We start from the raw sequence: 20,000 nt of genomic DNA, 5'->3' as shown, positions 1-20,000 counted from the left end.
TATGTCTGTATGGCACAGTGAGCATGCAGTTTGGAAAATGGACCTTCTGAATATCTTCTGACACACACACACACACACACACACGCACACACGCACACACACACGCACACACGCACACACGCACACGCACACGCACACACACACACACGCACACACCTCTTCAAAACCTCCCCCAACAGCCCTCGTACCACATTCTCACCACCCCTTCCTTCTCTGTTCTGCAACCCATCAAGACCAAAGAGGCTAATTTCTGTCGATGGCTTACAGGTGGCCAGTGCAAGGTGAACCAGAATCCACCCTGCCGGCCGACACACATGCACAGACACTTTGAAAAAAAAGGAAAGAAGAAAAAAAAAAAAAATCATGCCACTAAAAACCAACCTTTTCATAAACCCAATGCCAAACATCAAAGACAGAAATACACCTTAACACGCCTCAAAAGCACCAGGCACATAGTTACGTATGTGCAATAGTACAACACGCAAGCACGCGCACACACGCGCGCTCGCACACACACGCACACGTACATGCACACGCACACACACACACACACACATTAAAACATCCAAACTTAAAAAAACATATACGCACTCATAAACCCTGCAGCGCAAAGGATTTTCCAACAAATGGTTTGAGGGTCAGTCCTAAGTCCGGGACGCTCTCATGTTTCCAACCAGAGGAAAAACATTCTGGTGCTTTCATAAAATATCTTGAAACTTTTAGAAATGTTCATGTTCCAGTCTTTAAGAGTTACAAGCATCAATCTAAATGTGAGACCATGAATCTTATCTTTCATCCTGGAAAATTGCCTTTTGGGAAAGAGGAATTCTTCGGCTGACAGCAACAATCTAGTGAGTGTGAGGCGACTGATACAAATGACAGCAATATTATTTGGAATGAGGTTCCCTCCAGCTCTACGCTTTTTGTATTTCAGTTCTCAAAATATTTGCCCATTAGGGATTTCATCATTCCTGCAACTGAGCACGTCACACTCAATATATAAATTTACTGTATCTGTGTACTGGATCAGCCAGAAGATATATTGACACAGAGACAAGCAGTAACACACACGAGACAGAAGACTTGTAGTATTTAAACTTAATCATGTTTTGTAAAAAAAAAAAAAAATGTATAAATTTATTAGTGAGCCTCTGAGTTTGACGACAGACGAACCGATGACATTTTTTTTTTCGAATTTTATTTTTGATTGTTCACTCCCTCTCCCACAAATTCAAGATTCTTGGATATCCATCTGTGTCTCTCAGTCGTCGTATGAAGGCTGCGCTGCCAAATTACACGGACTGTGTACTGAGAGATTGAGTTCAAACCCTTTCTTTCGTTCCAACCGGCAGAGGTGTATGTGTATGTGTCTGGTGAGTGCATGAGTGCACGAGCGTGTGTGTGTGTGTGTGTGTGTGTGTGTGTGTGTGTGTGTGTGTGTACATCTGCACACATGCAGATTGGATTGCAGCTCTTTGAAGCCATGCCCTTGCCTTCATTAAACACAGTCCTAGAGCCTGGAACAGCTTTCTGGGAATCTGGGAATGTGTCAATAGCTCGCATAGACATTCACACAACACAACACACACACACACACACACACACACACACACACACACACACACACACACACACACACACACACACACACACACACACACACACACACACACACATGCTGCAGTGCCAGTAAAAATGACCAGTGCTCTTTGAAGCCTGTGTCACTGTGCAAAGTGATAAGATGAAAGCTGATCATCCTTCTCAAAGAATCTTGCAAAGCCTCAAGTGCACATTGCGCTGACAAGCCTGCAGCTCGGCCAGGAGGGCTTGGTGGGTGCCGAGCTAACTGCTCCGTGCCACACTTATCAGCTGTTATCTGATTGGACAGTGATTGTAAGCTGCCACTTGGCAGTTATAGATTAAAAATGGACAAGATCTTCTGATCTTCTTTGAAGTTCTCTGGCACACACTGATTCCGGACCCAAACCTGACAAACAGGTAAATGAGTGAAATCAAAAGAATGCAAGTTAAAACCGAGGTGGATGTAAATATATTTCTGATACTCTCTCTCTCTCTTTCTCTGTATGTAGTATGTATGAGGGTTTTGCTTGCTATTTTCAGCTATTTAAAAAAAGTATATATGATAAATATCTCCTGCAACATTATGTAGACAACCCAGATAATGGTTGTAAAATATCCGATACGTTTTAAATAATCTGAACAAATGACGAGCAGCGATGTGATAATAAGGGAAACCAGGCGCTTTCTGACTACACCAGCACCCGTTAGCTGAGACTGGGACAAACTCAGTCCAATCCCATGGCGACGAAATATTACTGCAATATGCCCATCGGTCATAACCATCTTTAGGAATGTACAGCAAGCCAGAAGAGTCTGACACCCGGGGGCTCCAGCACAGTTCATAAACTCAGTCTCACAAGTAGGAAACAGTTAAGAGAGAGGAGCGGGAAAGAGGCACAAAGAAAAAAAAACAGGAAGGATACAGTGAAAGTAAAGACAAGTAATCCCCTCTCCCTCCTAGTAGAGGTGTCAGGCAGTGATGGAATGGCCTGTTCACGTTGCGTTCAAACAGGGGCTTATCCCAGCACTTTGATACACCTCTCTATAATTGCCTGTGTACCTTTCTGTGTGTACGTTTGGAGTGTGCGTGTCTGTGGAGGTGTACAATGTTGTCTTGTCTGTCAATCTGGCTCATTATGGTTAATCCCAGGAATGACAATTTCAATCCTCTCTGTCAACCTGAGCCTTTGCTGCAGCACTCAGGCAAGGAACTGGGTTTAGCACTCGCTGCTCACTCTCTCTCTCTCACACACACACCGACACACCCACACACACACACACTGACACACACACTTGTCAGGTAACACCAAAGCGGGTCACAAAGAGAAGAAAGCATTTTTGTTTGGCAAGAATAGCAAACAACTATCCCACATCTGTATATACGTGTGAGAATGTGAGAGAGAGAGGGGAGACGGAGTGAGAGAAAGAGTAAGAGGAGCGAAAGACACACACAGACACACACAGACACACACACACACACACACACACACACACACACACTTCAGACACAAAGAAAGAGGGAATCAAGCAACACTTCCTGTGTTTGGAAATTCAAAACTGCCACAAAACGATGATAGAGAAGGACTACACGGGGGCTTAGACTGATCACTGAACAGCAACGCAGTTTAGAACCCACAGGGATATCTATAGCTATTCATTATTCTGTTCACCCCCCCCCCCCCCCCCTTTTTGTCTTACCATCTCCCCTCTCTCTCTCATCTCTTCCCATTTTTCTTTCCACCAAAAGGGAATCCGAGAAATGTCCACATAACATCTTTCACCAGTTGTTAATACTTTTTCTGCTTTGCTGTGATAAAGTCACTGTATGTTGTCTCATTTCACCAACACACACACACACACACACACACACACACACACACACACACACACACACACACACACAACAACAAAGGTGGACCTCCAACAGGGAAGTTATTTTGCGGCATGATGATCAGCACACAAAAACGGATGACTGAACTGCTTAAAGAACAAAAAATTCTGAACGCCTCTCTGCTTCATCCAACAGACACTCAATTTAATCTGTCTCCTCCCCCCCCCCCCCCCTTCCTCTCTGACATCAGTACATCCGGTGATAATGTGTGTGTAGTGGTAGGATGAGGCAAAAGTATGGGGCTGATTGAGCTTACATTACAGCTGACATCACTGATAAAACCGCCTGTTTGTGATCTCAATGTGTGTGTGTGTGTGTGTGGGGGGGGGGGGGGGGGGGGGGGGACAACTCGAACTGGCAACCCCTTAGCTGATCTGGCAATTATTGGCCCCTGTTGACCCCTGGTATGGGAGGGAAATAATACTCTCAGTAGGTGGTGTGTTTAGGTCTCTGTATGTGTGTGACTGTTACTTCAAACCCTTCCACAGGATCAATGAGGTCTTATCAGTATGTGACTAACACCACTCAGTGTATTTGGACTTATTGCACAGAGGCAACATTTTTGAAGTACATTTCTTTTAAGAGTCAAAGTTATTCTTATTGCCATTTTGAGTGAGCAGACGGAAATCTGGGAATAAAAGGGGCGAAAGAAACAACAATAGAGGCACAAAAGCATCCATCCAAGGGTGGACGGCTTGTGTCCAAGTTCAAAGGGACAGGTTTGTCTTTATGTGTAAACGTGTAAAACGCATGGGAGGGATGCTTTAAAATGCATATACACACACACACACACACACACACACACACACACACACACACACACACACACACACACACCTATATATGCACACTGACAAACATATCATGACTAAGCCTAGTTATTACCTAAGCAAACAGTCAGTCTGAATGGAATGCATGCTGTGAAACATACCAGCTCCAGACAGAAAGCTTTGCATTACAACAGGGAAACAGACACACACACACACACACACACACACACACACACACACACACACACACACACACGCACACACACACACGCGCGCGCACACACAAACATGCAAGCGAGTGAAATAACTATGTGTATATGTAATTAGAAGGCAAAAAACAAAGAAAACACATGTTTGTTCCCTGGCATGCACTTCACTTCATTTGAACTGTGGTGCAGAAGGTTCTGCTCCACCACGGTTATTGGTGCTGCCAAACACATGGTGTCTTGCTGTACCAGAGTACCAGAAGGTTGAAGCTCGCAAAGGATGAACATGTTTGTGTGCATGTGCCAAATTGTTTGGCTCAAAAATAGTGGGCTAGGGAATAGTATTAGCAATCGAACAATAAATACTGCGAATGTTGGTTTTATCCAGCAGCGGATGTTTAGATTATATTCCCCAAACGATTTTTTGTTTTTCTTTTGTGTTGACCCGAACATATGTATACGCAGAATGGCACACACAAAATCACACGTGCACACATTATGGTTTTCTATTCCAGCTGAAAGGTTTTTTATTGGTTAGGAGCTCTCGCTAATTCGGAGCATGTGTCACATTTTTGGTTCATGTTCACAAATTCCTCTAGTGAAATATCTCTGAAGAAAATTCCATCAAATCAACTTTTTACTCTTAGTTTAACTTATCAGTCACAAAGCATAAGTCTGATGAAACAGATGAATTGCCGCAACACTGCTCTCATTTACCTGTTATTGAAAATGTCTTGCAATTCTTCACATAGAGAAAGAGAGATAAAAACACAGAGAGAGAGAGAGAGAGAGAGAGACAGAGAGAGAGAGAGAGGGGAGGGTTTAGTGAGAGAAAAAATGTGACTGAAACAGAGGAAGGCTGAGGAATTAAATTGAGACGCGGAAGAGAAAGACAGATTGCGTCTGCTCTGGTATGCCATCTTTACAATCTGTCTGTGAGCGAGCCAGTGAAATTGAACTCAGGTGTAGTGTGATGCCGAAAAAGCCATTTCCCCATTAGGGCTATGGAATCTCACATAAACAAATTACACAAATACTTTTGCCATAAAAGAGAGGGTGAGCACTCTCTACATGTGCAGTGAAATCGGAGCGGGGCCTTGTTTATGTGTATGACAGAGTGTTTACATTGTCCGCTCCCATCACTTCAGGTGGGGAGAACGCCAGGCCTCCGACATCTCCACTCCTGTCACACTACCTGTCTGTCTCTGGGATTTTTCGGTTATGGAGAACATGTGCTGGCTCTGTGCATGTGTGTGTGTGACTGTGAAATGCCAACCAGGGTTCTGTCCCCATAACAACCAGCTAAACCGCCCAATGCTGGTGAGTTCAAGGATGCAAGACAAGGTCGGAAACCAAGGAAGAGAGAAAAAAACTAATGACTAATGGTCATGACGCCGAGCTGCTAATTGCCGCTGATTATGACTCTTCTATGTAACATGACACACTTGCCATAAACATTACAAATCTGCCTTTTCCCCCTAACCATAATCCATCCAGTAAGATTAATAACGCCAGCAACACCTTACCTCACCTCCACAGTTGTATTGTCCTACCTGATACAATTCACACAGGATACACTCAACTTACATTTCATTCAGTTCATCTTGTGGGCTGACCGTGCCTCCTTCCAAATAGCAAATTAGCGGAGATCACCAACATCCAGGCCTTTTTTTTTTTTTTTTTTTAGATAAAGGGTGACACTGAGCTTTTATCCAGGAGGAACTGATTTTTGATAACAACATCGATCATTTTCAATGTGGAATTCTATTGTTCGCTGGCTAACTTGTGCTTGCAACACAGTTCACACTATTCCCTGTCCCGCCCGCTGTTTGCCACAGCAAGCATGTACAATTTAGCTTGCGAGTTCTGGTCTGACATAATAATAATAATAATAATAATAATAATAATAATAATAATAATAATAATAATAATAATAATAATAATAATAATAATAATAATAATACAACCACGACTTGGCCACTGAGCAGTTGAGTTCAAACAGAAACCATTTACCCAGCCTTCTTTTCCCAAACCAGACTGGAGATTCAGTTCTACAACCTTCAAGTCGCGAGGACCTTCGCCTAACCTCGAGGCTTCTCTGTCATCATCGGTTTAAACAAAACAATCGTAAAATGTTAATATAGTCAAATATCTGGTACAAAAAGCTTGTAATGTTCAGACACAAACCTCAGTGGTCTGACCGGATACGAAATCCTGAAACCTCGAATGAGTGTGCAGTAAATTATGATGCTGTTCTGAGATCAGCAGGAAGAGGACCACCCAGCAGTGGAGCTAATCCCATAGCTGCAGGGTTGAAGCCTTGCTGCATACATGCTCAGGATAGGCCACTCCTGGAGAGTGGAGCTAAAGTACAATAGCACCTATTGATGACTGGTTTTATCCTGCCATGCCCAGCTCTGCTTTTAGTGAGTAATAATAATCAAGATATCTTGTCGAGTTACCTCTCACTACCATACTTAATGTTCAACATTGAGTTTTATCACAGGAGGGTGATGGCAGTGTTGGAGCTACAAGAGGATCATTTGGTGCCCCATTTCAAATGTTAATTTCCTCTTCATGTGGTCTCTTCATGCCAATAGTGTTCAAAAGCCACCAAATCAATCAGTGAGCACTATAAATCTGGCAACAAACTAAATCCCACTTTTGTCAATGTGTTCATAGCATCAAGTAAACTGTCGAGTTAAGGTGGCATCATTTTTGATCTTTGCCTATTTTACTCCTCTATACTACCATTTTGGTTAGGTCTCTTGCGGAAGATATAACATATGTAAGGAGACTTCCTGGTAATATCAATTAAAAAAAGGTATTTGGGCAGTGTTCTCCATGAAACTATACTGCTGGCATAAGAACATTGATGGCTTTTGCTTGTTTTCTAAAATGATTAAAGGGTTTTGCATAAAAATGTGTAAATATTTCTCAAAGGTTTTCGTATTGATAAAGTAACTCAGATAACATATTCGTACTAGTAGAAAAAAAAAACCCTGACAATGTTTGGCCTTAGATGCAAAACCCGCCTCTAACTCTGTAAATCAACAGAACAAATCAGTTTTGATAAGGCATAGTGTAACTGACCACTTAGCACCTAAGGTTACTGTGGGCAACCCTCTCCAAACTGAGCGTTGCTGGCTCGGCAGAAACACACAACAGCCCACTGCTGGTTCTGTTTTAGCCCGTCAAACACATTCACATCAAACACACAGCCAGCGGCACTATGCAAGATATAAAGATGGAGAGAGAGAGAAGAAAAGAAACAGAGAGAAATGGAGAGCGAGCGACAGAGATGCACTGATTCAAAGCAACCCTGAAAGTGGAAGCCCCAGGATAAACAACCAATCAGAAAAGGATCGCTGTCTAGCCCAATCAGAACGCATTCCAATGAGAATCCTCTCCAGACCCAGCCAACTAACCCCCGGAGGTATGCACAAAAAAATAAGACACATACACACAACATGACCTAGATACGCAGCATCATATAACTAAGGCCCTGACCATGTCTGGCCTTGGAACGACTAAAACCCCCGGAGTCTGTGTTCAATCTACCCTGAGTCTCTATCCCCTCTCTCTACTGTAACTACTCATCTCTTTGTCCATCCGGGCAACAGTGGTGCACAGAGTAAGAGTGTATGTGTGCGTCTGTGTCCATGTATGTTGGGGGTGGTGGGGGTCCATGATTCCATTACAGACAGATGGAATTGGTTTCTTGGCTCATTCGTGGCAAGGCTACCCTTGTGTCAGAGAGAAAAGCGAGGAGGATAGATGTGGGATGCGGGAGTAAAGGATGTCAGTGTGTCTGTGTGTGTGTGACGTGTGTGTGTGCGCATGACTGTGTTGGTTGAGGAGGCAGACTTCCCTTCGTCTGGAGTAACAAGAGGACAACATGCTTAGTAACTGTAAGGATTTGTGAATGTGGGGTGTGTGTGTATGCGCACACAACTGTGCTTGCCTACATAAAGTATTGGTCCGTGTGTGCGCGTGCAGTTGTGTCTCTGCCAGTGTGAGTACAGGGTTGCCTGAGAGTGTGTGGTTGTAAAGATCCCCTCTTGGCAGCAGCAGTGAAAGCCGAGGAGGGTCTTACATGGGCTTTAATCCTGTGCTGAATGTCATCGTACATTGTGGCTTTTCCACAAGTCCAGATAAGAGAGAGAGAACGAAAGAGAAGGAGAGAGATTTCAATTTCACATCGAAACGAGCTGTATGCATGTGCGTATGTGGGCACGAGTGCATACATGTATATGGGAAAGACACACTTGTTGAGTAGCCTGACCCATTGGTTTGATTACAAGGATTACGGCAGTGACATACAGTAAGCTGCGAGGGACACACAGAGCAGCTACAGCACTAATCTGCTTGTCTGAGCTGATCTAGTGACAGAAAGAGAGGCATATTTTTCTAAGGTTTCACTGGAAAACTCAACCTGGCTGAAAAACATACCAGGTTTCCGACTAACATTCGCTCAGGCCAGGGGTTTATACACTTTTTTTTTTCCTTCTTTTTTTTTTAAAAGCTTTGGGCCCAAATGAGAAGTTTATTCTGTAGCCTTTAGACTCAGGGGCTTTACATTTTTTACTACCCATGTCATATGGGTAGCCTGCAGCCGTACGCCTGCGACCCATTTTGGGAATTTGAAATTCAATAAACATGCAGGCTCGAAAAGGTCACTAATATTTTATAACAAGCAAGCTATCATAACTAATTTCACTGCAAAATATCATCTATGATGCTGTTTTGACAAATGGCAACGCAGCACATCTCAGTTTTTACAGACTTCCTAGAAGTGTAGACCTGAGGGAAAGTGTTGCGCTAGTGTGAGAAATAAACTGCAGCCTACTGTTATACAAGGCCTAATTGGTGGTCAGCTCCTAAATGTTGAGTGGCAGTCCAAAGGTTGTTGATGTTATTACAGTAGTTCTGCGATAGCCCAGGTTATGAAGCCTCTCCGCTGACTGCGCACTGGGATAACTTTCAGTGGGAGGAAACAGGTAAATTCCTGTTAGCCTTCCTTTTCAATTCTACAAGGAGTGTCCGATAGCAGCTCTGGTGTTTCTAAAATAGGGAAAGAAAATAGTCAAATTCCTTGTGCTATTACTTATTAAAATATATGAAGTGTTGTTTCTCTACCGCAGCGTTTCCGTGAGTGTCAATCTTGATCATACATGTTTGCATTCTATTAGAGTATATACGCCTATGTGTGTCTACATTTATCTGTGTGCAGTGAACAGAATTGCTGTATTTTTCCTGGTATGATACCCTTTAAGGGAGTGGTACAGTATCAGTTGTGATCAGCAGGTGTGAATCTTGTAGTTTTTTTTTTAAGCACCTGCAACCGTCCCACCCCCGCCCCCCTCTCTCTGTCCCCGAATATCTCTCTTTGCCTTGGAGCAGTGGCCACGTTTTATGATTGGCAGCCTAGGAGAGGGTCTACGTGTTAAAAACACAGTTTGTGGGACAGCAGAGGCCTTACCTAAGACCTGAGGCTGTGTAGTAGTTTTAGTGCTTTTTAAAGTGCATGTGTGCATGTGTCTATGCGTATTTGTTAAAGAGAGAGAGACGGAGAAGAGTGTACAGGAAGTCTGAACAAAATAACAGGTTTAAAATGAAAAGGCTGTGGTTCCCTTTTCTCTGTCGCCAAATCCCTATACCTCCCTCCATCAGTGAGTCTTTGTGGATGTTCATACTTTCTCTTTGGGATGTAATCCGCCTTGAACAGGGGATCTGACCTGCAGAGTATCCTGCTGAGGGCTTTCTTATACACATTGATTTTCCTCTTTATCTCTCCCTCTCTCTCTCTCTCACACACACACACACACACACACACACACACACACGCACACACACACGCACACACACACACAGACATGCACGTCCGCACGCATTGCACACACACACAAACACACACACAAACACACACACACACACACTCACACACAGACACACACAAACACACACACACACACACACACACACACACACACACACACACACACACACACACACACATACAGGCATTGCACACACACACACAGACAAGCAACTCCCCAGGTGCAAGTTTCTCCTGAGGGAAGGGCTTTTGTGTGCTACCATCTCCATAAGCTCACAAAACACGCTTATAATCCTGCTAGGATCTCTATCTCTCTTTCTTGAATTATATCTCACACACACACACACACACACACACACACACACACTCGCGCGCGCAGCCTCGCCAGAACATTCAATCATCCCATCAGTTTTCCCGATTCGACCACAACAACATGACTTTTCCACCACAACATTTAGATCTGCATCTCTAATAACCTTGGTCTCTGTGAGCAAACCACAAAAATCCTTGGATGTTCTGTATTTTGTGGCAATGAACTTTGAAGAAGCGATGGAGATAACTGATAAAGACTAAAGCGGAGAGGAAGAAAGGGGGAGAGAGGGGAGTGAGAAATCACGACAGCCTGAGGTGTACTGATTTATGACCGGGGGCTGCCTGGGCCATTTCTGCAGAAATGAGCAAACCAGAGAGGAGTTTACAGACGGACTGAGTCACACCTGACGTGTTCAGACAGAGAGGAGAGGATGAGTTAGTTCAGTTAAAGTATTTCTGCTCACTGATGCACTGTATCTAAACTTTGAATGCTTTACTAATAGTTTAAAGAGTCATGTCACTTTCATGTGATATGCCCCAATAAGGATAAGACCATTATTCAAGGGTAAATGTGACGTGCAAAAGGGGAGCATGTTTGAGATTATGAGTCAGAGCCAGAGACTTAGTGGTCATAAATGAGAAAGCACTAAAGCGTCATTTCAATTACATACCCAAGAAACAAAAGTAAGTGCGTATTGTCTTCTGGCAGATGTGTTTGTGCACTTAAACCAAACAACCCAACAAATGTCAAAGCTGCCCACAACTTCCTACATGGTCATGTGTTTAAAAGAAGAGACGCCTGCCTAAAAGTTAGCCAACAATGCCAGACCGGCACAACTTGGGAGAACACTTGACCACCACGTCGTCGCATCATGCTTTAATAAAAGCTGGAAAGGTCAGAGCACTCAGAACGAGATGACACAAGCTGGAGTGAAATTATTTCTTGAATGGTGGGTGTCATTAAAAGCCAAAAGCTCCAAAACCATACTGGAACTAAAGTGCTAATAAAATGAAATCCTGACATAATACTCAAGCAGAACTCATTTTAAAAAGTAAAATAACCTTTAGGCACTAGACAGCATGATCAGTGATAATGTTGGACAGATCCTGTTTTGTTCCCAGTTGTCTGGCTGTATTACAGAAAGGCCTGTAAACACTGTTAGATGACAGGCTCCAGAATCGCCCATCTTGGCCTCGCTCAAGCGGACAGCAGAGCTTGATTTGGCGGCCAAAGCTACTTTCAGACGTGGTCTGAAGTACGGACATTTTCTTGAAATTTTCCAGAAGGGCTGTATGTGAGAAAGCAAATGTCCAGTTCACGTCTGAAATTAGCAATGGATTTCTTTTTGTTCAGATGAACATGCGCACATGTTCATTTTCTCTGCGAGGATAATCACTGAGGATCAGGGATTTGCCTGTTATAGCAGAACCAGAACTACAAAGTCATCCTCGTTTCTGTACGTTTGCAGGCTTGCACGATGAATTGCACTGTGCGTGTGGCCATGTCTTGGCGTGTGTAATGAGGGTGTTGTGGGTTGGGAAAGGGAGCTCACCTAGACAAACAGCCTTATGATCCGCACATCAGGTGTCTAACTGTCCTCTACATGATACAACTTCAAGAAAACCACAAAAAAACATGAATTAACTTGTCTGCCTCACAATGATTGCCGGTCCTTCCTTCTCTTCCTCCCCCCACCACCGCCTCCTCATCCTCAGTCTCTGGGTCCTGTCTGTCTGCAGCTTCACATGCTGACAATGACAGAGCAACTCTATCGCTGCTCTTCATTTAACTACTTAAGGGTGATATTGTGCATGGCATTTAAACACCAATATGTCTTTGTCAAATCAATCATGATGCCACCGTGCAACTGCTGCAAGCAAATGAGACTGTGGGATTGGGGTTAGTTCCTTTCACACGCTGAGTTTCCTAGTTTGTGCCATTTATGCCATATTCTTGGCCTGATTTACAAAGATCATGGGTTGCTTGGGATGCGTTGACACGATAACCAATAGAAATAGAAATGGAGGATTGAACTATTGCCGCTGTATGTGCTTTTTGACACGAATTGCTATATTTGTATCATGACAGGGCGAAAAAGGAGAGAGACAAAAAGAAGAAAGAAAGTGATCGAGGAATTTGGACACTAGCTTTAGCCCCAGTTACAGTAGCACAACTGCTTCATTTGGCCCTCCCATTCATTCCTGTGTGTGTGTGTGTGTGTGTGTGTGTGTGTGTGTGTGTGTGTGTGTGTGTGTTTGTGTGTAAACGCGCGTGTTTGTTCAGAGGAGGTTTGCTGGAGAAAGTGGAAGGAAGAACAGACACATTTTCACGTTATTTGTGCGTATGACGCAAATAAGCACATAATGTTCCAGCGACAAAACACAGTTTGCGTCGTTTATGTTGTGTGTCTGGTGCCTTAAGAGTTCTCAAAAATGCTTACTTTTCAATAATTGTTCCGTATTTGAACCAGTAAGATGGAAACAGCACCTTCCATCTTCACAAGAAGGGAGTTTAGAAAATAATTCAGGTGCTGTTGCTGTAAGCAGTGAAACAGATAATGTTCAGCCTTCTCAAATGTCAGTGCTCAGGTGTTGCTGAGTTATTGACTCCTCTCCACTCATGTTCAACCTGGTAGAACCACCTTTGACCTCGCAGACTGAGGATGCTGACAGCTGACAGAGGGATGGCCTCGGTCAGACGCCTCTACTGACCCTCATGCTGTGGTTCACTAGTCACCAAAGACACATGGCACAGCATGGCCACACATGTGTGCAAGCACAGACCCAAACACTGCAAACACATCGCACCGCAAGTGTGCATGGACATGCACACACACGTTCACTTACAATCGAACACGCAGGTGGAAGTCAAACTCTGACCAAAGTTTCTCTAGCTCATTAGATTTTCCCACACAGATCCGAATGGACGGTGTAGAATACTGGCATAAGTGTGAGCCCGTATCTTGTTTTCGCTCATGTTTCAAGAAAATACTAACATTAGACAAATGCGTTCATTGATTAACACAATGACAACATGGCTATTTCTTCACGTGACTTGTAAAAAAATATTTAGCATCAGTTTGGAATAATCAACGCGTGGGATAATAGCTGTTTACACTAGAGATTCAACCTGGCACACATTGCAGAAAAAGTGGCAGGGCCTGCTCAGCCGTTTAGATGCCATTCCCGAAGTTTAAAACATCATATTTTGTTGTTAAAAGGAATGTGAACGCAAAAGAGACACATCAAGCTGTAAACTGTTATGATCATGATTGTAAACACAAGACAGTGAAGGTGATTCCCAACATATAACAGAGCAATATTTTTAATTTCCAATATCAGTTGTATGTGCAGTTAGAATGTTTAGTTCTGAGGTTTCATTACCAACCTCAAGATAGGAGACCATGGTGAAGAGTGATCACACCTGCTGCAGGCCAAAACTGTTCTCAGCAGCAGAACTGTGGTTACAGAAAACTGACGTCACTTCAAACAGACGACATGAGCTGCAATTTCTCTTGCACTGATTTTCTGGTCTGTACAAGCTTAGTTCCAGTTACGTAAAAAGGATGAACAGAACTTCATATTTACTCTGAAGTTTTTCTTTCTTCTTTTTTGTCAACAGTAAGCCCCTCAGTCAAATATACAGATGGACAGTCTACATATTGATTGACTTTAACAGTTTGTAAGAGAATAAGTCACATCGTCTTGTCAACAAAATTTACAGGTTGCGTTGCTTCCATAGTTGCTGTAGTTTGGGTTCATGAGTAACATAAGTTGGCAGGTCAGCGTTTAGGTCAGTTTGGGTTGAAAGGAACCCTTGGACTTGAAGGTAGAACCGAGACTCAAGCACAAACATGACACTTGGATGAAATTGTATTAACGGATAATTTGTGGGATTGAGAATCTGCTGTCCAGTTTCAGTCTCCCACGAAATTTGGAGACCTTTTGTAGACTTGCTGAAGCCATGGATACAAAAGTTGGACACTTAGTGACACACACAATGCAGATATACAAACACTGTATTCAGCCGCGAACACACGGCATGGGCAAATGAAAGCCATCTTCTTGACTTGTTTGAACCTGAACAAGGCCTCACTCCTTCCTGCACACAAACACACACACACACAAACATATTTCTGTCCCCACTTGGAAAGCCTCTCAGCTTCTTTTCGCTTCATTCAGTACAAATAACTTCAAGTTGGGATAAAAGCATAATGTTTCCAGAAAACCTCTTCCCCCCACTCTGCTTCACTCTTTTGGCCCCATTTTTCTCCTTCACTGTTTCCTCCAACCCCCTTCTCTTGTGCTCTTTGTCCAAAAGGACATTCTTATTTCATTATAGGGGGGTCCTGGAGGCCAAGAGGGTAAACAAAACCTCTGTAATCAACAGCAGGACATACACAACCACAATGAGCCAATCAGAACCCGGTGTCCTCTCAGACAAAACCATGGCTAACCAATACAAATCCACACCTGGACGCCTGGTACTCAAACTTTCCAACTCAAACTCAGCACTTAGGTTTGTGTGGAATTCAAAATGTAGTCGAGCAATGGGAGCCAACGCTATCCGTAAGAACATGCATGCCATGAAGACGTAAAGACGCTGCACACATGCACGCAGGCACACAGATCCCCGGCTATTTGTCTATCGGTGCTGTCATCTATGTTTGCTCATATTAGGGAGGGCTCACTCAGGGACAGGATATGGGGATTAGGTCTGGCCTTATTGTGCTGTAGCTACACACCGCTAAATGGCTCCCATCTGTTCTCCCATAGAGGACGGCTAATACACGTTAGCTGCGCTCGCGTTGTGCACTGCCAGAATAACAGCAGTGGATAGATGAGCAGCACTGATATCGCCAGCCACAACACCACTCTGCGCTAAAGGCTAATGTGCCTGGCTTATTCTATTAGATTGGGATAAGAAGCACTAATACACACATACGCACACACACACACACACACACACACACATATACACACATAAGCGCATGAACACTCATTCATGATATCTGATTGGAGATACCAAAGCCGTAGGTTAGTCATTGGTCCACTTCTAGGTTTACCTTGAAGGAATATACGTTAGAGCGGGGAAAGCTAAAAATCTGAGAAGAGGTGGAAAGAACAGGAGTTGTGGAAAAAGATGGAGAGATGGAAAAGAGAGGGAGAAAGAGGGCAGTGTGGTCTGTTTCATTACGGTGAATCCTGACACTACTGCATTCTCAGCACACATGGACTGGATTATAGGCTATGCGGGCTGCTCCGGCACTGTATAGCTCAGCAATGCTCTCTTGCATACACATTCTCACATGCACATATGCACACACAAATATCATAGCTAAACACACCAAAGCTTTGCACTGCACGAAGACCTAACCATTAACTCACACACAAGCCATAGGACTCTTAATCGCAAAAGTGGCGCGAGGGCAAAGTGCACAACGACTAAGTCATTGAGGTTAGAGACAGATTTTGCTTGTGATGGTCCACCTGTGGATTACTGGGGGAAAAGAATGAGATGCCCTGGAAACTATGAGTATACCATGCTGCCTGGTTTTCTGACTCCCACATAAATACATAGGCCTAAACACCCTCTCCCTTTCCCCTTCTCTCTCTCTCTACCATCTTTTTCTCTTTGAATTGCACTTGTATTAGCTCTAACCAAACCATAACCCTCGCCGCACAGACCTCTTTCCGCATGTTTATGTTCAAAGGCATCCTGAGTCTATGGGGGGCTTCGATATAAAACCCCCAAAACAGGAATTATCCTTTATGACTCTGCATTCTTTATTTTATGCTTTTTCGGCTCGCAGCCTTAAAAAAAAAGAAAAGAAAAGGGCTTCATGACTGTTCTGCGTTGTATTGTAATTAACTACCCCACACACTGGCACACAACGGGGTGGGGGAGCGTGGTAAAACTTTACTACAACTGAAAAGGCGGGGCGTGGAGAGACAGACTCGTCCATCTCTGGTTTTTCTCACCATGTCGTTTTTATCACCTCTGGGCCCTGATACTTGTGCTTTAGGCTGCTGGGTGTGTATAGGTCTAATACCCCACAGCTACCTATATAGCCACGGCAGGGCCAGCATATGAGAACTACACAGAAAACCAGCCATAAACCACTGAATCAACTGATATTCATAAGGAACGGAAAAAGGAGCCGGGATCTATTACACTCTCATCTTTAAGAGTTGGGTAATGCTGTGGTTATTGTGGTATCATCAATGTTCCCAGCTAATGGTTACTCAAGCCCACTGAAAAAAGTCTATTGTGTGGAAGATCATTAAAATATCTGGAGCATATACAGTACAACACACTGGCATGTAGTATATTAACTCTGAAATTAGTAAAGAAATATGCCGTGTAATTAAAACTCACGATGAACAACGGGATGCAGGATTCCCATGGAGTTGGTCATCATGCCCATATTCCTTCTTCATCATCCTGTGAGAAAAATAGGGGGAAACACGTCATCATCCATCCATTAACCATCAGTTGCATGTTATACTTTATGTCAAAATACATTTAGTATACAGAATATGGTTTCCCTTTGAACAAACTATATTCATGTCTTTGTTCACTGCTTAATCTTATGTTCCTCCTAACCCCTGTGGCTTTTAATTTAAAAAACAATCCTGCTCATGTTCCTCATTCAGACGAGCTGTGTGTGATATGAAATCCTCCCCTCATTGTGATTGCAGGAACCAATAACTAAACACACTTGGGGTTTCCTCGGGGCTGAAACTGTGCAGACAAGAGCCTGCTAACAGGAAGGCTAATTCACTCAGACACTAACATTACGATGGTTAGCATGAGCTGGCAGCTCACTTGGCTGCATAATGCTCAACTATAAGCTCCGGCAAAGCACCGTCTACGCGCAACACCAGACCAAAAAAACACACACAAGGGACTTGGCCGCGGCCCACAGTGGCTTCGATAGGACTGAACGGTTGTGACAAGCTCAGTAAACTACACCTAAGCAGCTAAGCTAAAGATATAATGGCCTTTCAGTGGAACATGCTAGATGCTAAATGCTAACACGCAATGAATGGCTGTGACAGGCCCTGTAAACAGAGCCAGACCTACAACCACTCATTCTGCCAGGTTCAACACACACACACACACACACACACACACACACAAACAACACACATGCGCACAAACACGCACACGCTCACACACACACACACACACACACACACACAAACAGGTCGAATACCATTTGTTACTTCCCATAAACCTGAAGCAGGCAGCATATAAGGCTTAGAAAAAAAAATAACAACAGCCCGAAAGAAAAGGTTGTACAATTCTGTCTCCGATAAACATATTATGGCTGTTTTCTATTTCCTTCCAAAGCTGCTGCCAAGTATCTGGCAGTGGTGCGCTGGCATGGCTAAATGGGAACAACGTGAACACAATATGCCCGTCAAAGTGCACTCACTTTATCGACCTGGGGTACATCTAAAGACGCAAAATCCACTTCCTGTGCTCATCTCCTCTGATTAGATTTCACCTCTCCTCCACAGATTAATCCATCACAGATTAGGAGCAGGGGGCAGAGTTAAAAGACTCGGATGGACCAACTAACTGTCGCTACGAACTTTGAATGACATTTGGTTTGGATCCTTGAAAAACATTAAAGTGTGTATTGTGTTTGCGTGTCCACTATTACAGTGCTTTCATTTGTGTTTACATGTGTGTTCAGTTGGTTCTACATGCAGTGTTTATGTGTGTGCGTTTGAGCACACAATTGTAAATACAAAAAAAAAACTTTGTGTGGTCACTGTTATTGTTATGGCACTATAGCTGTATCTTGGAAAGGCATTGTGGTTTCCAGGATGAGTGGACTGACCCTCTTCATCATCATTATCATTATCATCATCAATCATCCGTTGAGTGGCATTTCTGGACCCGGCAACACACTGAACCACTGGCCTGGCTACACTTGGATTACATTTGAAATGGAAAAAAAAATGGAAGGAGCAAGGGACTGAAGCAAAGAATGAAAGAGAAATGGTGGGAAAAAAACATGGGTGGAAAAAAAAACACACCAGAAAACTGATGTTGAAGGGGCCAAAATATATGGAAGGAGTACAGTATGATAAAACAAAATAATTGCAGTGGAGATGGGGAAAGTAAAGTCTTCAAAAAAAAATGGAATACTTGATCACATTAAGATGAAAGAGAGAGCGTAAAGGAGATGGGAAGTCCTGTGTTTGGAGGGAAAACAGTCTCACCTCAGATACTTCAGTGAGACCTGACATCCCCCATCACCAGCACTAACACACACACACACGCACACACACACACACACACACACACACACACACACACACACACACACACACACACACACACACACACACACACACACACACACACACACCTCTAAGCTCCTCAATAGGTCAAAGATCAGATTTGAGGAAAAGCCATGAGGAGACTGACTGACCTCTGTCAATGAGGTCTGTTGGTTGTTTTTGAGGTGGGTGAATTCGATCAGTTTGGTTGTAGTAAGTGAACAGAAGGGGGTGATGACACCTTGATAAACTTTTGATTTGGCCCTTTTTCTTATGCAAGGTATCAGGGGTCCTTTCCCAGATGTTGCAATCAAAGTGTGAACCATCACAGTTCCCTTGTGTAGACATAAAAATTCAACTTTAATAGAGAGTGTAATTCAGCCAATTGACATGAATTTATGTGTTATTTTATTATTCCCTACATTCTTAACAAGTTTTCCCAGCAATACTAATAATACTTTCTTTGGCTTTTTCAGTCCAACTTGAAAAGTTGAAATATCACTTGCAGGGAGCTACTGTTTCATATGTCAAACACTATAAACACTGCTGCTGTAAAACAGAGCTGTGTAGCCACATTGAGGGGAAAGATATTTATAAATGCAAAGTGCAAGGGAGTAATGTGTGATACTAAAACGTGACCCCCTGCAGCTCAGTCTAATGTGAAGCATACTGCGGTTACAAGTATTCTGAAATACAACAGAACAATACAGACACCTAATAGCTCTAAAATATTGTTTTAGCAAGTCAGATGTAAAACATAACATAACATAACCTAATAACTACACAGCAAGAGTTTAAAAGTGGTCCTTGAGGGATTACAAGGTGATTTCAAGGTCTAAGCTACCGTGTGCTTCGTGTCGTATTCCTCACTCTAAACGTCCATATAAAATTAGATGTCGATTCATTCTATAGTTGAAAAGAATAGAAATCTTCACATTATTATACACTACTGTAATATATAACTCAAGTGTGCGTGTGTATGTCAATCAACCCCAGACCTTTTAGCAATCAAATGCTTTCCACAGGCATAGAAGGCAAAAAATAAAAAAGATAAAGAATAAAATTAAAACCGGTGACCCTGTCTTATTAGAGATGGCCAAGGA

General features: G+C 43.2%; 1 protein-coding gene and 1 long non-coding RNA gene across 2 annotated transcripts in view; one reads left to right on the top strand and one right to left on the bottom strand.

Moving 5' to 3' along the window:
- The window catches only part of LOC118317076 (ERC protein 2-like), a 140,329-nt gene that overhangs the window by 16,608 nt on the left and 103,721 nt on the right, over nt 1-20,000 (bottom strand). The window contains exon 19 of the mRNA XM_047331126.1: nt 16,979-17,044. Coding sequence (XP_047187082.1) covers nt 17,018-17,044 — 27 coding nt within the window. The 3' untranslated portion in view covers nt 16,979-17,017. The remainder of the gene's footprint in view (nt 1-16,978; nt 17,045-20,000) is intronic.
- LOC118317077 overlaps nt 1,779-20,000 on the top strand; it is a 26,867-nt gene continuing 8,645 nt past the window's right edge. The window contains exon 1 of the long non-coding RNA XR_004795326.2: nt 1,779-1,998. This is a non-coding gene — a long non-coding RNA (uncharacterized LOC118317077). The remainder of the gene's footprint in view (nt 1,999-20,000) is intronic.

The sequence above is a fragment of the Scophthalmus maximus genome, chromosome 3 (genome assembly GCF_022379125.1).
Source record: "Scophthalmus maximus strain ysfricsl-2021 chromosome 3, ASM2237912v1, whole genome shotgun sequence".
Lineage (NCBI taxonomy): Eukaryota > Metazoa > Chordata > Actinopteri > Pleuronectiformes > Scophthalmidae > Scophthalmus > Scophthalmus maximus.
This window is presented reverse-complemented; position numbering and strand designations above follow the sequence as displayed.